This window comes from Lampris incognitus, chromosome 4 (assembly GCF_029633865.1).
Source record: "Lampris incognitus isolate fLamInc1 chromosome 4, fLamInc1.hap2, whole genome shotgun sequence".
Classification (NCBI taxonomy): domain Eukaryota; kingdom Metazoa; phylum Chordata; class Actinopteri; order Lampriformes; family Lampridae; genus Lampris; species Lampris incognitus.
The window spans coordinates 6,421,364-6,443,562 of NC_079214.1; the positions used below are offsets into that span (position 1 = coordinate 6,421,364).

Here is a 22,199-nt window from a genome sequence, read left to right on the forward strand (position 1 = left end):
TCACTGGTGTCCTCACCGCCAGCAACCAGCAGCGACATAAGAGAGATTGTGAGGCTTGAAGCATGGCCCCAATCTAGCCGGGGGAGATGTGGGATGTGTGTTCTGGCCGGGTGGGGGTGGGGGTAAAAGAGATCAGTGTGGGCGCTGAACACACATTCAACATCTCCAGTGCGCTGGCAAAATAGAATTAGGATTACATTTTGATTTTAATTCTTTTTCTTTTGTGCTGGTATCCCCAGCTGAGCGGCTTACCAGGCGGTCGTGGGAGTGCAGGTTGCTGTAGTTTCCTGACTGCGGCATGTGAGATGAGGATCCGCCCAGCATCCCGCCATAGCCCGGCTGACTTATCCCGTTGGACGAGTTCCATGGGTCGGAGGAATTGTGGGTCCCATCTGAAGATAAACAGAAATCTGACTCAAGAGCGGACCGCTTGTGCAACTGGAACCGAGGAAAGTCCGAGTGATTTGTCTTGGTCATCTCTAAGTGTTAATGGCCACAGCTGACATCCATAAAGTACCCCAGAGCTCCAACAGCATCCTGCCACCCTGCCCTTATCTCAGGGTCACCCAAGGAGGGCTTTTTTTTTTTTTGCTTCTGTAGCGGAAATATGAGCTGTGTCCTAATCACAGCTGAGATAACACTAAAGTCAGGACAGCAGAGGTCTGCTTTTCTTTCCCGACCAGAGAGGAGGTACAGCCGGCACATAGATGTGACATGACTTAACGCTGCTGGAGTAAGTTAATCCGCCTGCACAGCCAACGTCCAAAATGCAGCAGAGGCATAATCTGGCCCAGTGCTTTTCAACCTCCAGTATTTAACTGTGGTTTGATGGCTGATAAAAAGATGGCACATCAACCAAAAGCTGTGGGAGACATCTTTTTTTGGATTTTCACCTTTTTTCTCCCCAACTGTACTTGGCCAATTACCCCGCTCTTCTGAGCCGTCCCGGTCGCTGCCCCACCCCCTCTGCCGATCCCGGGAGGGCTGCAGACTAACACATGGCTCCTCCGATACATGTGGAGTCACCAGCCGCTTCTTTTCACCTGACAGTGAGGAGTTTTGCCAGGGGGACGTAGCGCATGGGAGGATCACGCTATTCCCCCCCACCCCGAACAGGCGCCCAGGCCGCCTAGAGGAGGCGCTAGAGTAGCGACCAGGACACATACCCACATCCGGCTTCCCACCCGCAGACACAGCCAACTGCGTCTGTCAGGACGCCCGACCAATCTGTAGGTAACACAGGGATTCGAACCAGCGATCCTCGTGTCGGTAGGCAACAGAACAGACCCGGACACCCTGCGGAAGTCATTTCTGATAGAGCATACTGTCAGACAGTTGGCACGGTGAGCTCAAGGATTAATTTTGTTGATGTCCAAGTCTGTATTCTAAAGGAAGTCATAAGCCATCATAACTACTGTAATACTGGCATCATAAGTACTGTAATACTGGCATCATAAGTACTGTAACACTGGCATCATAAGTACTGTAACACTGGCATCATAAGTACTGTAACACTGGCATCATAAGTACTGTAATATTGGCATCATAAGTACTGTAACACTGGCATCATAAGTACTGTAACACTGGCATCATAAGTACTGTAATACTGGCATCATAAATACTGTAATACTGGCATCATAAGTACTGTAATACTGGCATCATAAGTACTGTAACACTGGCATCATAAGTACTGTAATACTGGCATCATAAGTATTGTAATACTGGCATCATAAGTACTGTAATACTGGCATCATAAGTACTGTAACACTGGCATCATAAGTACTGTAATACTGGCATCATAAGTACTGTAACACTGGCATCATAAGTACTGTAATACTGGCATTATAAGTACTGTAACACTGCAGCCCATGCTGTCTGGTCGCATGGTAAAGGTATGTGATGTCAGCACTGGGGAGTCACAGAATGGTGAATCGGTTCATCTGGACATGTTTCTAGAGAACATTTTCAACACTCATCTACTAAGTGACCTCTTCAGTCTCGACTGACTGCAGGTACCCCCCCCCCCTATAAACAATACAGTGGCATAACCACGGAAACCAGCGACCGGTTTCATCACTCAGATGAGTGTTGACACGTTTATTTCAATACATGTGTCCAGATGAACCGATCCAACTTCCTGTGGTCTCCTCACCTGGACTATTGAGCATGCATGAAGACAAGTATTTTCTGGAGTATTTTCTGGATTGACTCCCCAGACGTCAGACTGGTCAGGCTAATTTCACACCCGAAGGCAAATGTACTCACCATAAAAAGTGCTTGCAAACATACTGCTGGAGGGCTTGGGGGACGAGTAGGAGGGCGAGTCTCTGTTGAAGTCTTCCGAATTGGGGGATGGTGCGTACACCTGCCGAGAAAACACACAAACCATGAGCAGGAGGGAAAAACAGAGAACAGCTGCGCCCTTGTGTCTTTTCTACTGGCTGTTCCCTCTGAATGAATGTGCGTGGCGGCCAAGGGATGTTCACGCAAACACGCCATTTCGGGCGCCCGAATGCATGTAATGTTACACACAAGCACACATGCACAAGCGGAGGAACAAGCAATTACACCCCCGCCTCAAATGCATGCACACACACACACACACATACAAACAATTTAATGACTCCAGCAAAACCACCAAGTATCAGCTGCAGCTGGGCTCATTTGGGATAAGGGCCCTGGCACACCAGGCCGACCAGGGTCGCCCGTCCACCAGCATCTGTGACTCTAGTCTTTACGGTGTGTCCCGCACCGCCGGCACTCGTAGGACTCCTGTCGGCAGCTTTTCAGTCGGTTCAGCATGTTGAATGGGCGGAGCCCGTCGGTGAGAGAGCTCGCTCCGATTGGCTGTTCAGCTTAGCGAATCAGTGCGGGACGTACATGCCAGCTGGCTGTCGGCTATAGTCTTTGCGGTGTGTTCAGGTGCCACTTTTCGGCCCAGACGGCGGGCGACGTGAGGCGACCCAACAGTCGGCCTTCGTTGCCGCCAGTCGGTTTGGCGTGTCTGGGCCCTAAGGCTCATGGAGGGGGGGGGGTGTGGCTCATCAAGCGTATTTGCATGCCACATCGTCTCAACTCCTAATGGAGCTATAACGGCACCTGTTCAGGTATGCACAATAAACGCTTGGCGAATTACAGCGCGGTGTGCCCAGAAGGAAGGTAGAAACCAAACGAGGGGTATGAAAAAAGCTCTACCTGCGAGCCGGTGGGAGAGACAGAAGCAGCACGGCGCCGTTGTACAGCGGTGGGAGTGCCAAGATAACAGCAAGATGAAAGTGACAGGAGGCCAAACACCAGCCATGTAGTCTCTGACTTCACCCACTCCAGATGGAGAGGGAGAGACAGCGCGAGAGAGAGAGAATGCAGAGGAGGGAACGGAGAGAAGGACTAAGCAAATTTTCCATCCCACACACATCACAGGTCCTTGTTGTCATGGTGGACAAACCGGTGCCAGGAACACCAGCCAGACCCCACCTACCCAACTTCTGCCTCCCGTCTTCGTCTCTGCCCGTGTCAAACCTCATTCACACACGCCGACCAACCCGTAGACCTCTCCTCCAGTTTCACGTGTCAGGTTCACGTGTGAACGCTAGCCAGAGCTGATACGCCGTAAAAGTTGCATCAGCAATTTTCCGACCGGAGACCCGAGTTACGTTCCCAGAAACATTTCCAAATGACGGCAGCCAGAACACAAGCCGCCAGACTGCGGTATCACGACGCTCCACAGGAGCGGGTGAACCAATCACAAGGACTGCATCTGCAGCTTGTTCACAACAGGCCGTGTATGAAGCAAGAGGTCTGTTTATGAACCAGTAAAAGTAAAGTGCATGTTTAACATTTTATGGAAGAATGGGCTGACGTGGAAGAGAGCTCCTTTCACCCCACACAGGATGAAACCAATGATGCTGCGATAAGAAACGAGTGAACAGACAGAAATAACGTTGGGAGTTTGAGCAGTCGTAGCTTCTTTTTTTTTTGTTGGAAAATTTCCCCCCCTTTTCTCCCCAATTGTATTTGGCCAATTACCCCACTCTTCTGAGCCGTCCTGGTCTCTGCTCCACCCCCTCTGCCGATCTGGGGAGGGCTGCAGACTACCACATGCCTCCTCCCATACATGTGGAGTCGCCAGCCGCTTCTTTTCACCTGACAGTGAGGAGTTTCACCAGGGGGACGTAGCGCATGGGAGGATCACACTATTCCCCCAGTTCCCCCTCCCCCCCAAACAGGCGCCCTGACTGTCCAGAGGAGGCGCTAGTGCAAAAACCAGGACACATACCCACATCTGGCTTCACAGCCACAGACACGGCCAACTGTGTCTGTAGGGACGTCCGACCAAGCCGGAGGTAACACAGGGATTCAAACCGGCGATCCCTGTGTTGGTAGGCAACGGAATAGACCGCTACGCTACCCAGACGCCCGCAGTCGTAGCTCTTAATATAATGACATCCCACACAAGTTGGGAACACGACAGAGGTCAGTGTCATTTCATGTGTGAATAAACCCCATCCGTAAATCTTACAGATAGAAGCTGTACGTGTGAATGGAGGAACACCACCACTCATACCAGAAAAACCACCACCCATACCAGAAAAACCACCACCCATACCAGAAAAACCACCCTCCATACCAGAAAAACCACCACCCATACCAGAAAAACCACCACTCATACCAGAAAAACCACCACCCATACCAGAAAAACCACCACCCATACCAGAAAAACCACCATCCATACCAGAAAAACCACCACTCATACAAGAAAAATCACCATCCATACTAGAAAAACCACCACCCATACCAGAAAAACCACCACTCACACCAGAAAAACCACCACTCATACCAGAAAAACCACCACTCATACCAGAAAAACCACCACTCATACCAGAAAAACCACCACTCATACCAGAAAAACCACCATCCATACCAGAAAAACCACCACCAATACCAGAAAAACCACCACTCATACCAGAAAAACCACCACTCATACCAGAAAAACCACCACTCATACCAGAAAAACCATCACTCATACCAGAAAAACCACCACCAATACCAGAAAAACCACCACTCATATCAGAAAAACCACCACTCATACCAGAAAAACCACCACTCATACCAGAAAAACCACCACTCGTACCAGAAAAACCACCACCCATACCAGAAAAACCACCACTCATACCAGAAAAACCACCACTCATACCAGAAAAACCACCACTGATACCAGAAAAACCACCACCCATACCAGAAAAACCACCATCCATACCAGAAAAACCACCACCCATACCAGAAAAACCACCACCCATACCAGAAAAACCACCATCCATACCAGAAAAACCACCACCCATACCAGAAAAACCACCACCCATACCAGAAAAACCACTGCCGCCATGTTATGGAGTATGTGTTTGAAAGTTGCTATAAATTCTTCTTTCCACGGCCTCGAACACACTCAGATGTTGGTTCCTACATCCCGGGGATGCGATGTGGGTTGAAGTGGGTGTAAGTGATCCTGGGCAGAACTGCTATCTTTTGAGAACATCCTGCAAAAGAAGCCGCCCCTTTACTTCTGCCTAACAGCCTTGCGAACGCACAAAACCGACTGACATTAAGTAGGGACCAATGGAGACGCCAGCCTGCACAGAACTCCCCTGACTGGCTGATAAGGAGCAGGTACAAAAAACATGTTCTCTCTCTGTTTAGGACGGCCACCGAGACCGGGTTTAGTTCCCACTGCACCTGCTTACTTGACAGCTGTCGGGATGTGGAAAGAGTTTGACCAAATATTATAAGAAGTGTTGTAAATTAAAATCACCGATAGCCTCTTCAACTTTCCTAAAGGTTTACTATTCTATTATTTTTTCCTGCAGGTTGTATGACATCGGGGCGGCACGGTGGCACAGTGGTCAGCGCGGTCGCTTCACAGCAAGAAGGTCCTGGATTCGAGCCCCGGGGTAGTCCAACCTTGGGGGTCGTCCCGGGTCGTCCTCTGTGTGGAGTTTGCATGTTCTCCCCGTGTCTGTGTGGGTTTCCTCCGGGTGCTCCAGTTTCCCCCCACAGTCCAAAGACATGTAGGTCAGGTGACTCGGCCGTACTATATTGTCCCTAGGTGTGAATGTGAGTGTGTGTGTGTGTGTGTGTGTGTGTGTGTGTGTGTGTGTGTGTGGGCCCTGTGGTGGCCTGGCGGCCTGTCCAGGGTGTCTCCCCGCCTGCCGCCCAATGACTGCTGGGATAGGCTCCAGCATCCCCACGATCCTGACAGCAGGATAAGTGATAATGGATGGATGGATGGATGACATCATGCTGACAGAAAATCTGAATACAAGTTGAATTCAATCCCACCGTTGCACACACACAAACACACACACACACACACACACACACACACACACACACACACACACACACACACACACACACACACACACACACACACACGTATGCTCCCTACATGTGTGCGGTGGTGTCCATGCTAGTCATGTGTCAGCTAAGCGGCTGCTGAGTGAGCAGGACTCTGGCACATTGCTGTCTGGACGTGTAATTAAAGTGTTGTGGGAGGGGAGGCGCTCTCGTGGGTTTTCCTGGTCGGCACATGTGACCAGGGGTGAAGGCACTTCCTTGGCGCTCCCAGGTTAGCCTCACACAGGAGCCGGGCTTTTGTCTCGGTCTGAGACTCGTCGGGCAGCATATGGCAGAGGATGAAGCTAATTGTCCCTTTCTTTTTTTCCCCTGGCCGGGGCTTACCGGCCAGAGCATTAATAAAACATCCCAAAACACCGGGCGCCTCATCCCCCCGACTTCTGGAAGGGACGGCCCGCCTGGATTTCCTTTAACGACGACATTAATTAAAGAGCTGTCACTCAAGACGCAGGAGCTGGTCCCAGCACACGACGACACCGGCCGCTCAACACGCACGTCTGGAGATTGACTGAAAATAATAACTCCACTTCTGTACCAGGTCGCTCACATCAGGGTCTGTGTTCAGCCAGACGATGGACGGGAACAAACAGCACCACAACTTGGACGGGTTTCAGTCCCTGGAAGGGCTCTGGTACACACGACTGCCTTTGAAAGTCCGTGATGAAATCTCCTCCAAACATATTCCAGCAAACTCTTTAATGCAAAACAAATGTTTGATGAGCCCCCGTAAAACAGTTCGCCAAGCCATTAACAGATTTATCAGGGACGGAAAAGAAATGAATAAAGACGACGCTGCTGCAGAATCATCTGGTCAATTTGTCAAAATGGCTGAATGGAGGAGGACGGCAGCTTCCATCTCGCATCACCGCTCACCGTCAGCCGCCACCTCACACAAACACATTCCTGAAGACAAGACGTCACCGTATCTCGATGTAAATATTACTGATATCGGTAACGTCTAATAATGGGCATCCAGGTGGCGTAGCGGTATATTCTGTTGCCTACCAACACGGGGATCACTGGTTCGAATCCCTGTGTTACCTCCGGCTCGGTGGGGCACAATTGGCCGTGTGTGCGGGTGGGAAGCCGGTTGTGGGTATGTGTCCTGGTCGCTGCACTAGCGCCTCCTCTGGTCGCTCACTGTGGGGGGGGTAGCATGATCCTCCCACGTGCTACGTCCCCCTGGTGGAACTCCTCACTGTCAGGTGAAAAGAAGCAGCTGGCGACTCCACATGTATGGGAGGGGACATGTGGTAGTCTACAGCCCCCCCCCCCACCCCCGGATCGGCAGAGTGGGTGGAGCAGCGACCGGGACGGCTCAGACGAGTGGGGTAATTGGCCAAGTACAATTGGGTAGAAAAAAGAAAGCAGGGCGGGGGGGGGGGGGGGGGGGGGCATAATAATGTCTGATAATAACATGAATAATGTATTTAGTAAGCGGGGGTAAAGCGGAACAAGAGTGATGAGAAGCAGAGGGGACGTGTTCAGCTGGGTCAGGGTCACAGTAACGTGAGCAGACTTCCCGTTTAACCCACTTCGTTAAGTTATTGGGTTTAGCAGGTTGTTGGCGCAACATCTAAACGCGCATCTAGACGAGAAGAATCCCTCCGATGCTGGAGCACCCGCCGTTCACCCAATGACGCGACAACGGAAACGGTCGCCACGGCGACACGACATCCAAACACTACCCGAGATTTTATAAATCAATAAAAGTTGAAAAGGACCAAATAAAAACACATAAAGTGGGCTCGTGTTCAAAGAGCAGCTCGAATTCAGAGGAAACGGCCCGTTAAACTTTACATGTGGTTGTCTCCGGGACGTTTCTTTTCAGATCCACATCTTACACGTTTACACACGATGGTGTTTTACACGACACGCTGGACGTCCTGCAGGACAGCCACACATGCTTTCCACAGCACATTCCCACGCAGCATACTGAAATGGAAACAACAAAGACCAAACAATATCTGCGGTCCAATATGACAAAGGGCTCATCTCCTCCGTGAGCCACATCATGTGGGTCACATCAGGCCTGTTCTACTTCACATCTGCCATCATGTGTTCAGCACTCTGGGGCCCGAACCTTCTCGTGTGCTGTACACAAACACTGTCGTGTGCAGCTCAACCCCTCTTCCCCCGCAGCAAACATATTCCTGCACTTAAGGGGTTTCACTTGGGGGGCGGCTACACCTTGTATAAACAGATTCCACCCTTCGAATCCCAAATATTTAAATTCTCAAAAGCTCGGATGAGGAATTCACACGCATACACACAAACACGCCGCACGCCCTAAAATACCGACGTCTGTACACCTTCAGCCGGGCTGCACACGGCTTCATCTGAGCCCAAACGCCTCCCTTGTCCACTCTGCTCAAGACAAGATCCCCGTGTTGCCTACCAACACGGGGATCGCGGGTTCAAATCCCCGTGTTACCTCCGGCTTGGTCGGGCGTCCCTACAGACACATCTGGCTGTGTCTGCGGGTGGGAAGCCGGAAGTGGGTATGTGTTCTGGTCGCTGCACTAGCGCCTCCCCTGGTCAGTCAGGGTGCCTATTCAGGGGGTGGAGGGAGTAGCATGATTCTCCCATGCGCTACGTCCCCCTGGTGAAACTCCTCACTGTCAGGTGAAAAGAAGCGGCTGGCGACTCCACATGTATGGGAGGAGGCATGTGGTAGTCTGCAGCCCTCCTCAGATCAGCAGAGGGGGTGGAGCAGAGACCGGGGCAGCTCTGAAGAGTGGGGTAACTGACCAAGTGCAATTGGGTGAAAAAGGGTGAAAAAGAAAAGAGAAGAGAAGAGAAAGAGAAGATGCTCTATGCTTTTACATTCTCAAACATCATAATCTCACATCGGTCCCATCAGCCAACATCAAACAGCCGTAAAACACAGCACAGGATATCAAATTTACCGACATGATCTCACGTGATGGTTCCACACTACGTTAGCAGCGTGTTCGGACCTTCCTTCAGTGTTTGTTTATTAACCTCTCAGCACATCGCTGCCTTCTGGCGGCGGAAAAGCCCTTCGGAGACTTCAAAAGTTTTCCAAGAAGAGCAACCGCCTCCCTAATGAGGTCCATGCTGAACGCCACGGAGCGTTATCCGCCCACAAACGCGTAGGTCCGCTGGCCGACTCCCAAACACCTCAAACTACACACCAGCACATACTCATCATCACACAACCTGTTACACACCGAGCAGCGAGCCCTGGCCTGCACACATCATCCCTTTTAAATGTCTGCCAGGGTCTGTCGCTTCAGGGTGTGGAGGAGATGAGCTGCATCCAGCATGATGTGTGTCCATATGAGGACCAGTATAATGTGTGTCTGTGTGAGGACCAGTATAATGTGTGTCCGTGTGAGGACCAGTATAATGTGTGTCCGTGTGAGGACCAGTATGATGTGTGTCCATATGAGTACCAGTATAATGTGTGTCCATATGAGGACCAGTATAATGTGTGTCCGTGTGAGGACCAGTATAATGTGTGTCCATGTGAGGACCAGTATGACGTGTGTCCGTGTGAGGACCAGTATGATGTGTGTCTGTGTGAGGACCAGTATGATGCGTGTCTGTGTGAGGACCAGTATGATGCGTGTCTGTGTGAGGACCAGTATGATGCGTGTCCATATGAGGACCAGTATAATGTGTGTCTGTGTGAGGACCAGTATAATGTGTGTCCGTGTGAGGACCAGTATAATGTGTGTCCGTGTGAGGACCAGTATGATGTGTGTCCATATGAGTACCAGTATAATGTGTGTCCGTATGAGGACCAGTATAATGTGTGTCCGTGTGAGGACCAGTATGATGCGTGTCCGTGTGAGGACCAGTATGATGCGTGTCTGTGTGAGGACCAGTATGATGCGTGTCTGTGTGAGGACCAGTATGATGCGTGTCTGTGTGAGGACCAGTATGATGCGTGTCTGTGTGAGGACCAGTATGATGCGTGTCTGTGTGAGGACCAATATAATGCGTGTCCGTGTGAGGACCAGTATAATGCGTGTCCGTGTGAGGACCAGTATAATGTGTGTCTGTGTGAGGACCAGTATGATGTGTGTCCGTGTGAGGACCAGTATAATGTGTGTCCGTGTGAGGACCAGTATAATGTGTGTCCGTGTGAGGACCAGTATAATGTGTGTCCGTGTGAGGACCAGTATAATGTGTGTCCGTGTGAGGACCAGTATAATGTGTGTCCGTGTGAGGACCAGTATAATGTGTGTCCGTGTGAGGACCAGTATAATGTGTGTCTGTGTGAGGACCAGTATGATGTGTGTCTGTGTGAGGACCAGTATAATGTGTGTCTGTGTGAGGACCAGTATAATGTGTGTCCGTGTGAGGATCAGTATGATGTGTGTCCGTGTGAGGACCAGTATGATGTGTGTCTGTGTGAGGACCAGTATGATGTGTGTCCGTGTGAGGATCAGTATGATGTGTGTCCGTGTGAGGACCAGTATAATGTGTGTCCGTGTGAGGACCAGTATGATGTGTGTCCATATGAGGACCAGTATAATGTGTGTCCGTGTGAGGACCAGTATGACGTGTGTCCGTGTGAGGACCAGTATAATGTGTGTCCGTGTGAGGACCAGTATGACGTGTGTCCGTGTGAGGACCAGTATGACGTGTGTCCGTGTGAGGACCAGTATGATGTGTGTCCGTGTGAGGACCAGTATGATGTGTGTCCGTGTGAGGACCAGTATGATGTGTGTCTGTGTGAGGACCAGCATGATGTGTGTCTGTATGAGGACCAGTATAATGTGTGTCTGTGTGAGGACCAGTATAATGTGTGTCCGTGTGAGGACCAGTATAATGTGTGTCTGTGTGAGGACCAGTATGATGTGTGTCTGTGTAAGGACCAGTATAATGTGTGTCTGTGTGAGGACCAGTATGATGTGTGTCTGTGTGAGGACCAGTATGATGTGTGTCTGTGTGAGGACCAGTATAATGTGTGTCCGTGTGAGGACCAGTATAATGTGTGTCTGTGTGAGGACCAGTATGATGTGTGTCTGTGTGAGGACCAGTATAATGTGTGTCTGTGTGAGGACCAGTATGACGTGTGTCCGTGTGAGGACCAGTATGATGTGTGTCTGTGTGAGGACCAGTATAATGTGTGTCTGTGTGAGGACCAGTATAATGTGTGTCTGTGTGAGGACCAGTATGATGTGTGTCTGTGTAAGGACCAGTATAATGTGTGTCTGTGTGAGGACCAGTATAATGTGTGTCTGTGTGAGGACCAGTATGATGTGTGTCCGTGTGAGGACCAGTATAATGTGTGTCCGTGTGAGGACCAGTATAATGTGTGTCTGTGTGAGGACCAGTATGATGTGTGTCTGTGTAAGGACCAGTATAATGTGTGTCTGTGTGAGGACCAGTATGATGTGTGTCTGTGTGAGGACCAGTATGATGTGTGTCTGTGTGAGGACCAGTATGATGTGTGTCCGTGTGAGGACCAGTATAATGTGTGTCTGTGTGAGGACCAGTATAATGTGTGTCCGTGTGAGGACCAGTATAATGTGTGTCTGTGTGAGGACCAGTATGATGTGTGTCTGTGTGAGGACCAGTATAATGTGTGTCTGTGTGAGGACCAGTATAATGTGTGTCTGTGTGAGGACCAGTATAATGTGTGTCTGTGTGAGGACCAGTATGATGTGTGTCTGTGTGAGGACCAGTATGATGTGTGTCTGTGTGAGGACCAGTATGATGTGTGTCCATATGAGGACCAGTATAATGTGTGTCTGTGTGAGGACCAGTATAATGTGTGTCCGTGTGAGGACCAGTATAATGTGTGTCTGTGTGAGGACCAGTATGATGTGTGTCCATATGAGGACCAGTATAATGTGTGTCTGTGTGAGGACCAGTATGATGTGTGTCTGTGTGAGGACCAGTATAATGTGTGTCCATATGAGGACCAGTATGATGTGTGTCCGTGTGAGGACCAGTATAATGTGTGTCTGTGTGAGGACCAGTATAATGTGTGTCTGTGTGAGGACCAGTATGATGTGTGTCTGTGTGAGGACCAGTATGATGTGTGTCTGTGTGAGGACCAGTATGATGTGTGTCTGTGTGAGGACCAGTATAATGTGTGTCTGTGTGAGGACCAGTATGATGTGTGTCTGTGTGAGGACCAGTATAATGTGTGTCTGTGTGAGGACCAGTATAATGTGTGTCTGTGTGAGGACCAGCACAATACCACTTTCTCCTGAATTGGTGTTTCGCTAACAGGAAGTGGTTGAAGTGTGAAAGGCACTGCCTCTGTGCCGTCACGGCTCAGGAGCCACGGAGCCCGGCGTGCATCCACAAAGCGTCTGAGACCTCACTTTGTCCTCACGCGTCAGCTACGAGACATGGACAAGGTAAAAGGGAGGCGCAGAATGTCCGGCATGTGTCTTTGTCCCTTGCATAACGAGGGCAGTACAGTGTATTTAACAGCTCCGTTTGATCCCAGACTTTTCTGTGCACGCAGTACACATGTGCTCAATTTACCCCATTACCGAACTGGACCGCAAGCCCGTTAATGCCCCGTGTAAGCACGATCAAAGTCGGCGTGTGTGCGGCGGGAACAAAGGGGAGGTTGTGCCACGGGTCACAGGGAAAGTTGAAACCCGGGCCGGCGCTGGCTGACCTTTCTACCAGGATCCCATTAAACAGGCCGATACAACCGGCGGGACGATGCGGGGGCCGGACAGCAGGAGGTCTCTCCCGAATCTTCTGACGGCGACCGGGCTGGTGTGGGATGAAGGACGACGCGCCGCCGGGCTCAAACAGCCGGTGTCGGAGGCGCGGAGAGAGTGAAGGGCAAGTCTACGTGACTCAGAATGAACATCTCGCCGCCTCTCGACTGGTGACACCGTGACCCAAAAACACAAGTGAGAGCAAATTCACCGCCAACAGGTACGACATCAATACCCCCCCCCCCACACACACAAGATGACACATGCGCTCCACAGAACGAAGACGCCGACACGGCGCAGGAGATTCTGAGAGGAGTCAAAGCGGCGGTGGCGGAGCAGTGCAGAACCCCGCTAGGCTCCCTGTGGCGCTCAGAATGCCTGCGTGATTCAAACCAGATGGAGCGGCGGCAGCGAGCGCCGCTTGCAGCACAACCTGCAAATGGGAAAGTCTGCCCTCAGCAGCCCAGCAGCCTCTCTCCCCTTAATCACTCCCAGACCCGCGCTTGTTATTATTTCCCCCCCCCGCTCGACCAGCCAGCCAGTAAAAACACACCCACCGCTGCAAGCCTCGCTTTCCCCCGTCTGCCACGCTGATTAAGCCCCTCTACAGAAAGTTAGAGAAGAAGTTAGAGAGAGAAGAAGAAGAAGAAGATGGCTCCGGTTTTCCTTTTCCCGCAGAGCCTGACGGCGTGGACGAGTCTCGAACCTTCAGAAACGTGCGCGGCTACACGCGGGACGGAGTCCACTTTATACAGAGTCTTAACAAAGCCTCGGTGTGCGCGAAGTGCCCTGGAGCTGAGGCAATGGAAAGTCGACCGCGAGGAGACGCGCACACAAGAACACACAACACACACGCACAACGCGGCAAGTTTAACCGGCGCCAAACTCTGTGCTGTCACACGAACAAACCCAGAAGAAAACAATAGTTAAATGTGTGCACACAGCAGAAAACACACACACACACACACACACACAGACACACACCAAGTCCCAGGGAAATAAACTCACCGACTTGCCGTTGTAGTAATACATCAAGGAGTTGCTGCCCATTCCGGGGACGGGATAGGCGCAGTACATGATAGCGGAGCCTCGGCCGGTCGGGGGGACGAGTGAGACGGCTGTGGGTGGGTGTGTGGGTGGGTGTGTGGGTGTGGGTGTGTGTGTGTGTGTGTGTGTGATCCGTGTCAGGATGCCGCGGCAGCACACCAGCCTTCTGCCTACAAACGCGTCCAAGCCGCTCGGAGAAAAAAGGGGACGGGTAATTCTTTCAGACCCGGCCCCTCGCCGGACTCACGCACACACACACACACACACACACACAAACCCACTCGCAGGAAACTTATGCAAAGCAGGACCGCACCATTCCAGACTTCTGTGCGGGGGAGGGGAGGGGAGGAGGGGCCCCGATTGGTACGTCCCTGCTTTAAGCCTCATAAGTGCTGAGGCAGAGAGGAAAAGAATGGGGGGGGGGTGGTGGTATCGGGAGGGGGAAGGGGTGCAGGGAGAGAGATAAAAGGAAGTGGGCGGGACGGAAAACAAATGTGCGAGGGGATTTGGAGCGACAGAAGAAATGTTGAATTCGGAGCGTGGAGAATGCAGATTGTGTGCGGGGGAACCCCAGCGACGTGGAACTAAAACCCACTCCGCCTAAAGTGGGATTTTATTAATGTGGCGTTTAGTCAGAGGCAAGCAAATTACTGTGCCGAACGACGGCGATGAGCTCCGCTGTCCTTACACCCCCGTCTCACCCCGAGCTCTTCGTCCCCCGCTCGGCTGTTTTCACCCCGAGCTCTTCATCTCCCGCTCTGCTGTGTTGTGTTGTTGTAATGAGGCTGCTGGCAGCGAGGTGTAAAAATGGCGAGTTTGTAGCAACGCAAAGATGTGGCAGCGAATGTGACCCGCTCCCACATACAACAGACCATCTCCCATGGCAAAGTGGACGCTCAACATTAAAGGGGAAGAAAAAACAGAGAGAGAGAGAGAGAGAGAGACGGGGGGGGGGACAGAGGGAGGAGAGGGGGAGAGAGAGAGAGCATTTGAAGAATAACTTGCCTGGTATAACAACAGGGAGAGAGACAGGGACGGAGAATAAGAGGGAGAGAGCTTTAGAAGAATACCTACTCTAATACCCCAATACCTACCCCAGTGGAGGGGAGGAGAGAGAGACACAGACAGACAGAGCGAGTGAGAGAGAGAGAGCAAGAGAGACAGAGAGAGAGAGAGCGAGAGAGACAGAGAGCGGGAGGAGAGAGAGCGGGAGAGAATAAGAGAGAAAATAAGAGGGAGAGAGCTTTAGAAGAATACCTACTCTAATACCCCAATACCTACCCCAGTGGAGGGGAGGAGAGAGAGAGAGACACAGACAGACAGAGCGAGTGAGAGAGAGAGCGCAAGAGAGACAAGAGAGAGCAAGAGGGAGAGCGAGAGAGACGGAGAGCGGGAGGAGAGAGAGAACGAGAGGGAGAGCGAGAGAGAGAGCAAGAGAGACAGAGAGCGAGAGGGAGAGCGAGAGAGACAGAGAGAGAGAGAGGGAGAGGGAGAGAGACGGAGAGTGGGAGAGTGAGAGGGCGAGCGAGAGCGAGAGAGACAGAGAGCGGGAGGAGAGAGAGAGCGAGAGACAATAATAGGGAGAGAGCTTTAGAAGAATACCTACTCTAATACCCCAATACCTACCTCAACGGAGGGGAGGAGAGAGACAGAGCGAGAGAAAGCGAGAGCAAGAGAGAGAGAACGAGAAAGCAAGAGAGACAGAGAGAGCGAGAGGGAGAGAGACAGAGAGGGAGAGTGAGAGAGACAGAGCGGGAGGAGAGAGAGAGCGAGAGAAAATAAGAGGGAGAGAGCTTTAGAAGAATACCTACTCTAATACCCCAATACCTACCCCAACGGAGGGGAGGAGAGAGACAGAGCGAGAGAAAGCGAGAGCAAGAGAGAGAGAACGAGAAAGCAAGAGAGACAGAGAGAGCGAGAGGGAGAGAAACAGAGAGGGAGAGTGAGAGAGACAGAGCGGGAGGAGAGAGAGAGCGAGAGAAAATAAGAGGGAGAGAGCTTTAGAAGAATACCTACTCTAATACTCCAATACCTACCCCAACGGAGGGGAGGAGAGAGACAGAGCGAGAAAAAGCGAGAGCAAGAGAGAGAGAACGAGAAAGCAAGAGAGACAGAGAGAATGAGAGGGAGAGAGACAGAGAGGGAGAGTGAGGGAGACAGAGAGCGGGAGAGCGAGCGAGAGAGAATAAGAGAGAAAATAAGAGGGAGAGAGCTTTAGAAGAATACCTACTCTCATACTCCAATACCCACACCAACAGAGAGGAGGAGAGAGAGAACGAGAAAGCAAGAGAGAGAGAGAGAGAGAGAGAGAGAGAGAGAGAGAGTGAGACGGGGGAGAGCAAAAGAGAGACAGAGAGAGCACGAGAGATAGAGACAGATAGAGAGACAGATAAGAGAGAGCGAGAGAGAGCATGAGAGCAAGAGTAACAGAGAGAGAGAGAGAGAGAGCACGAGAGACAGAGACAGATAGAGAGACAGATAAGAGAGAGCGAGAGAGAGCACGAGAGACAGAGAGACAGCGAGAGAGAGCACGAGAGACAGAGACAGATAGAGAGACAGATAAGAGAGAGCGAGAGAGAGCACGAGAGACAGAGACAGATAGAGAGACAGATAAGAGAGAGCGAGAGAGAGCACGAGAGACAGAGACAGATAGAGAGAGAGAGAGACAGAGAGAGAGCGAGAGAGAGCACGAGAGCAAGAGAGACAGAGAGAGAGAGAGAGAGACAGAGAGAGAGAGAGAGAGTGAGACGGGGGAGAGCAAAAAAGAGACAGAGAGAGCACGAGAGACAGAGACAGATAGAGAGACAGATAAGAGAGAGCGAGAGAGAGCAAGAGAGACAGAGAGACAGCGAGAGAGAGCACGAGAGACAGAGACAGATAGAGAGACAGATAAGAGAGAGCGAGAGAGAGCACGAGAGCAAGAGAGACAGAGAGAGAGAGAGAGAGAGACAGAGACAGATAGAGAGACAGATAAGAGAGAGCGAGAGAGAGCACGAGAGCAAGAGAGACAGAGAGAGAGAGAGAGAGCGAGAGCAAGAGAGACAGAGAGAGAGAGAGAGACAGAGACAGATAGAGAGACAGAGACAGAGAGAGACAGAGACAGAGACAGATAGAGAGACAGAGACAGAGAGAGACAGAGAGAGAGCACTAGAGAGAGAGACAGAGACAGATAGAGAGACAGAGACAGAGAGAGACAGAGAGAGAGCACTAGAGAGAGAGACAGAGACAGATAGAGACAGAGACAGATAGAGAGACAGAGACAGATAGAGAGACAGAGAGAGAGAGAGAGACAGAGACAGATAGAGAGACAGAGACAGAGAGAGACAGAGACAGAGACAGATAGAGAGACAGAGACAGAGACAGAGAGAGACAGAGAGAGAGCACTAGAGAGAGAGACAGAGACAGATAGAGAGACAGAGACAGAGAGAGACAGAGAGAGAGCACTAGAGAGAGAGACAGAGACAGATAGAGACAGAGACAGATAGAGAGACAGAGACAGATAGACAGACACAGATAGGGGGGGGGGTACCCATGAAATAAAAGCTAAATGAGAGAGTGAGCGTAAACAGAAAGTTGCAGAACATGCAGCAGCAGCAGCTGCAGAGGTCAGCCGTGACGACACGACAGGAAAACAACGCTCCACTTCCTCACCGCTGATGTGACACACACACACACACACACACACACACACACACACACACACACACTGCCATCTTGTAACGCCTTCCCGTCACCTACGGCGGGGGTCCCTAAACTCACTCACGCCACCACCCAGCCAGCTACGTCTTCGCCCGGGACCCATCAGATATTTGGCAGAGTAAAGAATAAGCTGTAAGTTGTCACACATGACCTTTTGGAAAACAACACCGGTAACAAACATCTCCACGTTGTTGTTCCACAACGCAGGATTCCTCTTTTCAGACAAGTCACCCATCCATCATCCATCCATCATCCATCCATCATCCATCCATCGTCCATCCATCGTCCATCCATCGTCCATCCATCGTCCATCCATCGTCCATCCATCGTCCCAACCGCTTATCATGCTCCCAGGGTCTCGGGGATGCTGGGGCCTGGAGCCGGGCGGGGAGACACCCTGGACAGGCCGCCAGGCCATCACACACGGCCCACACACACACAGAAGTCACCTGACCTACATGTCTTGGAGTCACCTGACCTACAGGTCTTGAAGTCACCTGACCTACAGGTCTTGGAGTCACCTGAGCTACAGGTCTTGGAGTCACCTGACCTACATGTCTTGGAGTCACCTGACCTACATGTCTTGGAGTCACCTGACCTACAGGTCTTGGAGTCACCTGACCGACATGTCCTGGAGTCCCCTGACCTACAGGTCTTGGAGTCACCTGACCTACAGGTCTTGGAGTCACCTGACCTACATGTCTTGGAGTCCCCTGACCTATATGTCTTGGAGTCACCTGATCTACATGTCTTGGAGTCACCTGACCTACATGTCTTGGAGTCCCCTGACCTACAGGTCTTGGAGTCACCTGACCTACATGTCTTGGAGTCCCCTGACCTATATGTCTTGGAGTCACCTGACCTACATGTCTTGGAGTCACCTGACCTACAGGTCTTGAAGTCACCTGACCTACATGTCTTGGAGTCACCTGACCTACAGGTCTTGGAGTCACCTGACCTACATGTCTTGGAGTCACCTGACCTACATGTCTTGGAGTCACCTGACCTACAGGTCTTGGAGTCACCTGACCGACATGTCCTGGAGTCCCCTGACCTACAGGTCTTGGAGTCACCTGACCTACAGGTCTTGGAGTCACCTGACCTACAGGTCTTGGAGTCACCTGACCTACATGTCTTGGAGTCCCCTGACCTACATGTCTTGGAGTCACCTGACCTACAGGTCTTGGAGTCACCTGACCTACATGTCTTGGAGTCCCCTGACCTACAGGTCTTTGGACTGTGGGAGGAAACCGGAGCCCCCGCAGGAAACCCACGCAGACACGGGGAGAACATGCAAACTCCACACAGAGGACGACCCGGGACGACCCCTCAGGTTGGACTACCCCGGGGTTCGAACCCAGGACCTTGTTGCTGTGAGGCGACCGCGCTAACCACTGCGCCACCGTGCCGCCCGGTGAACGTGACTTCAGTGAAGTTCTGCAGCACAACTGAGTTATGACCTTGTTTGCGTCGACCTTGTCCCGACTCTTTCATTTAAATAAAAAACAGATATCTGAGCTCAGTAATAGAAATAAATGCCCCCCCCCCCCTCTGCTAACAAAATGTGTTTCTCGTGGACCATCCTCCCACCTGCGACCCCCCCCCCGGCCCTTGCTGCAACCAGTTTGTAGACCGCTGGCCTACGTACGGCCACGGCGCTCCGTGTTCTGTCCACTTCTTGTAGGACAGAAGCAGAAGAAGAAGAAAGAGAACAGCGAGGGAAGAGGAGTCTCTGGATAGTCAGTCTGGATCTTTCATGTCTGTCGCTGGAAGCCTCCTGGACTAAACATAGGTCTGTACTCACATTATTGTTCTAGAGAGATGAAAGCCTCCCCTCCCCTTCCTGGAGAAAACCAACCTTTTATGATGTTTTCCTTCAGCGCTGTTATTATTCATCCCCCCTTTCTTCTCGGGGATTTCTTTTAAACGCTTCCAAAGCCCTGCCTCTCTATACGCTGTGACTGCTTTTCTATCTGGCATTGTTTCAAGTCCATGATTTAAGGCAAATTGTCATGATAGAAGTGTGTTTGAAGGGCCCAAAACAAGTCCAGACACAGAGGGGCTGAGCCGAGCAGGAAGCACATGAAAGCCGGGAGAGGCGGCGGCCGCTCACTTAGCGCAGGACGCACGCAAAGCACACCGGCGACGTCTCGCCGCGCACCGGCCATGTTCTTCCCTCTGACTTCGGCTGACAGACACCGTCACTCGGCGAGCGCCCACCTGACTTCGTTTCTTTACCGAGCTTCGTTCGTCCGACGTGGCCGACCTGTCTCACAGAGACACCTGGCTGATTCTGCAGCAGCATGGACGTTAAAGCTGTCTGTAGGGATGCCCGACCAAGCCAACGGTAACGCGGGGATTCGAACCGGCGAGCCCTGTGTTGGCCGGCGACGGAATCGACCGCTACGCTACCCGGACACCCCCCCCCCCCCACAATCTTATAAGTTTTCCGTTATTTTCTAGCCTGCTAAACAGAAAGTGTGCAGAAAAAGAAGAACTGATCGTATGCATGACTGATTTGCAACGGCTGTACTACCACACGACTCTACAACGCTGAGTGAATTACATGATGTCATACACCGCTTATCATCTAGCTTCATTTTTGTCCATTTCTTATTGTTTTTTGTAAAACCGTTCAGAAATATGAGAAAAATGTGATCATTCACTGCTGGATGTGTTAAATAAACCAGTAAACCGATAGACTGGGAACTTGCCAGGTCTTACAGCGGCCTAGCTTAAGGTGTCCGACTGTCAGTCACAAGAGCCTTTACACCGATTATCAGCAAATGAAATAGTGTGTACCGGCCTACACACACACACACACACACAGGAAATCCCTGCAGTACTTTACAGATATGCCGCCCCCCCCCCCCCCCCCGCGACCGGGGCTGAGCGTCGTCAGGCTGAACATGAGTCTCAGTGCTGCTCGGCATCTCTTCTGAGAGCTCTCTAAATAACAAACACTCCACCTTACTGATTTCTGACAGGCTGCGTTCTGCGGCCTGCCAGCACTCGGAAATCGGGGTCTGCATTAATGCCGCGCACTCACGCAAGCCCCACACGAATAATTTACAACAGGCCAGAACGGGAGTAACGACTTTAATCTGTGCATTATTTCCATGCTCTTGTGTGCGTTTAACTCCTTGTTGCCCCGGCACACGAAGGAGGTCAGGCCTCGGCCTTGTTTGCCTGCTCCATTATGGCCGAGCCCCTGGTGTCAGCGCTAAGTTTCGGCAAGCTAAACAAAGACAAACACGTGGGGGGGGGGGGGGGGGGGGGGGCTCGGTCCCAGAGGTGGCTGTGAGTCTGTTCAGCATCACCCCCAGTCCAACCGGGGGGCGTCTATCTAATCAGCAATCTTTTTGGGCCCCCCCACACACAGGGTCCCCTGTCGGCTGCAGGGGGGGTGACACACTGGGACACTTCCCTTTAAAAGTGGGGGGAACGACTGAAAACACACGGGTGGTTGAAGGCAGCCGTCCCCTGCAGGTGAGACAGGTACTGCATCACGACACACCTCACCAACACCGTCACCGCACCTGAAAGGACACAACGTGTGTGAAGGGGTATCATCTGTGTGTGTGGGGGTTTTAACAACGTTGCTATGGAAACGGACAACTGTATAGCCGATGGTTAGAAATAGCTTGGGAGTCGTGTCCGGATAGCGTAGCGGTCTAATCCGTAGCCTACCAACACGGGGATCCCCGGTTTGAACCCCCGGCTCGGTCAGGCGCCCCGACAGACACAACTGGCCGTGTCTGCAGATGGGAAGCCGGATGTGGGTATGTGTCTCTGCACTAGCGCCTCCTCTGGTCGGTCGGGGTGCCTGTTCAGGGGGAGTGAGGGGAATAGCGTGATCCTCCCACGCGCTACGTCCCCCTGGTGAAACTCCTCACTGTCAGGTGAAAAGAAGCGGCTGGCGACGCCACATGTATGGGAGGAGGCATGTGGTAGTCTGCAGCCCTCCCCGGATCGGCAGAGGGGGTGGAGCAGCGACCGGGACGGCTCGGAAGAGTGGGGTAATTAGCTGGGTACAATTGGGGAGAAAAGGGGGGAAACCTAAAAAAACAAAACATAACAAGAAAAATAAATATTTAAAGGCTCGATCTGGGCCTCCACCTTGTGCACATCCTTGATAGGGAGGAACGCTGGTTTGAGTGGGGAGTCAAGGAGGAAAGAAGTCATCTGTGTTAAGAGGGAACGACCATCCCTGAACCGGGGGGGGGGGGGGGGGGCGCTGAGAGTATATCTGTCGCCATCTCACAACGCTGTGACTGCAAACATTCCCCGACCCTCTGAATAGTACAGGTGGCCATGTTTACTCTCATTAATGGTCACGGCAATTTGCATATGAAACTGATCACTGGTTTGGGTCGT

At 51.7% G+C, this 22,199-nt stretch overlaps 1 protein-coding gene across 7 annotated transcripts in view; it reads right to left on the reverse strand.

Moving 5' to 3' along the window:
• Positions 1–22,199, reverse strand: part of tcf12 (transcription factor 12) — a 169,517-nt gene that overhangs the window by 38,032 nt on the left and 109,286 nt on the right. For 5 of the 7 annotated variants that reach the window (XR_008810147.1, XM_056278282.1, XM_056278280.1 and 2 more), the window contains 2 exons: positions 2,266–2,365; positions 253–392 (listed from right to left, as the gene is read on the reverse strand). Coding sequence is in view for 6 of the 7 variants with exons in the window: in XM_056278282.1 (XP_056134257.1) it covers positions 253–392; positions 2,266–2,365 (240 nt within the window). In the remaining variant the exon portion in view is untranslated. Of the gene's footprint in view, positions 1–252; positions 393–2,265; positions 2,366–14,084; positions 14,395–22,199 lie in introns of those variants that run through there. The other 2 variants (XM_056278285.1, XM_056278284.1) reach the window with 1 other exon arrangement.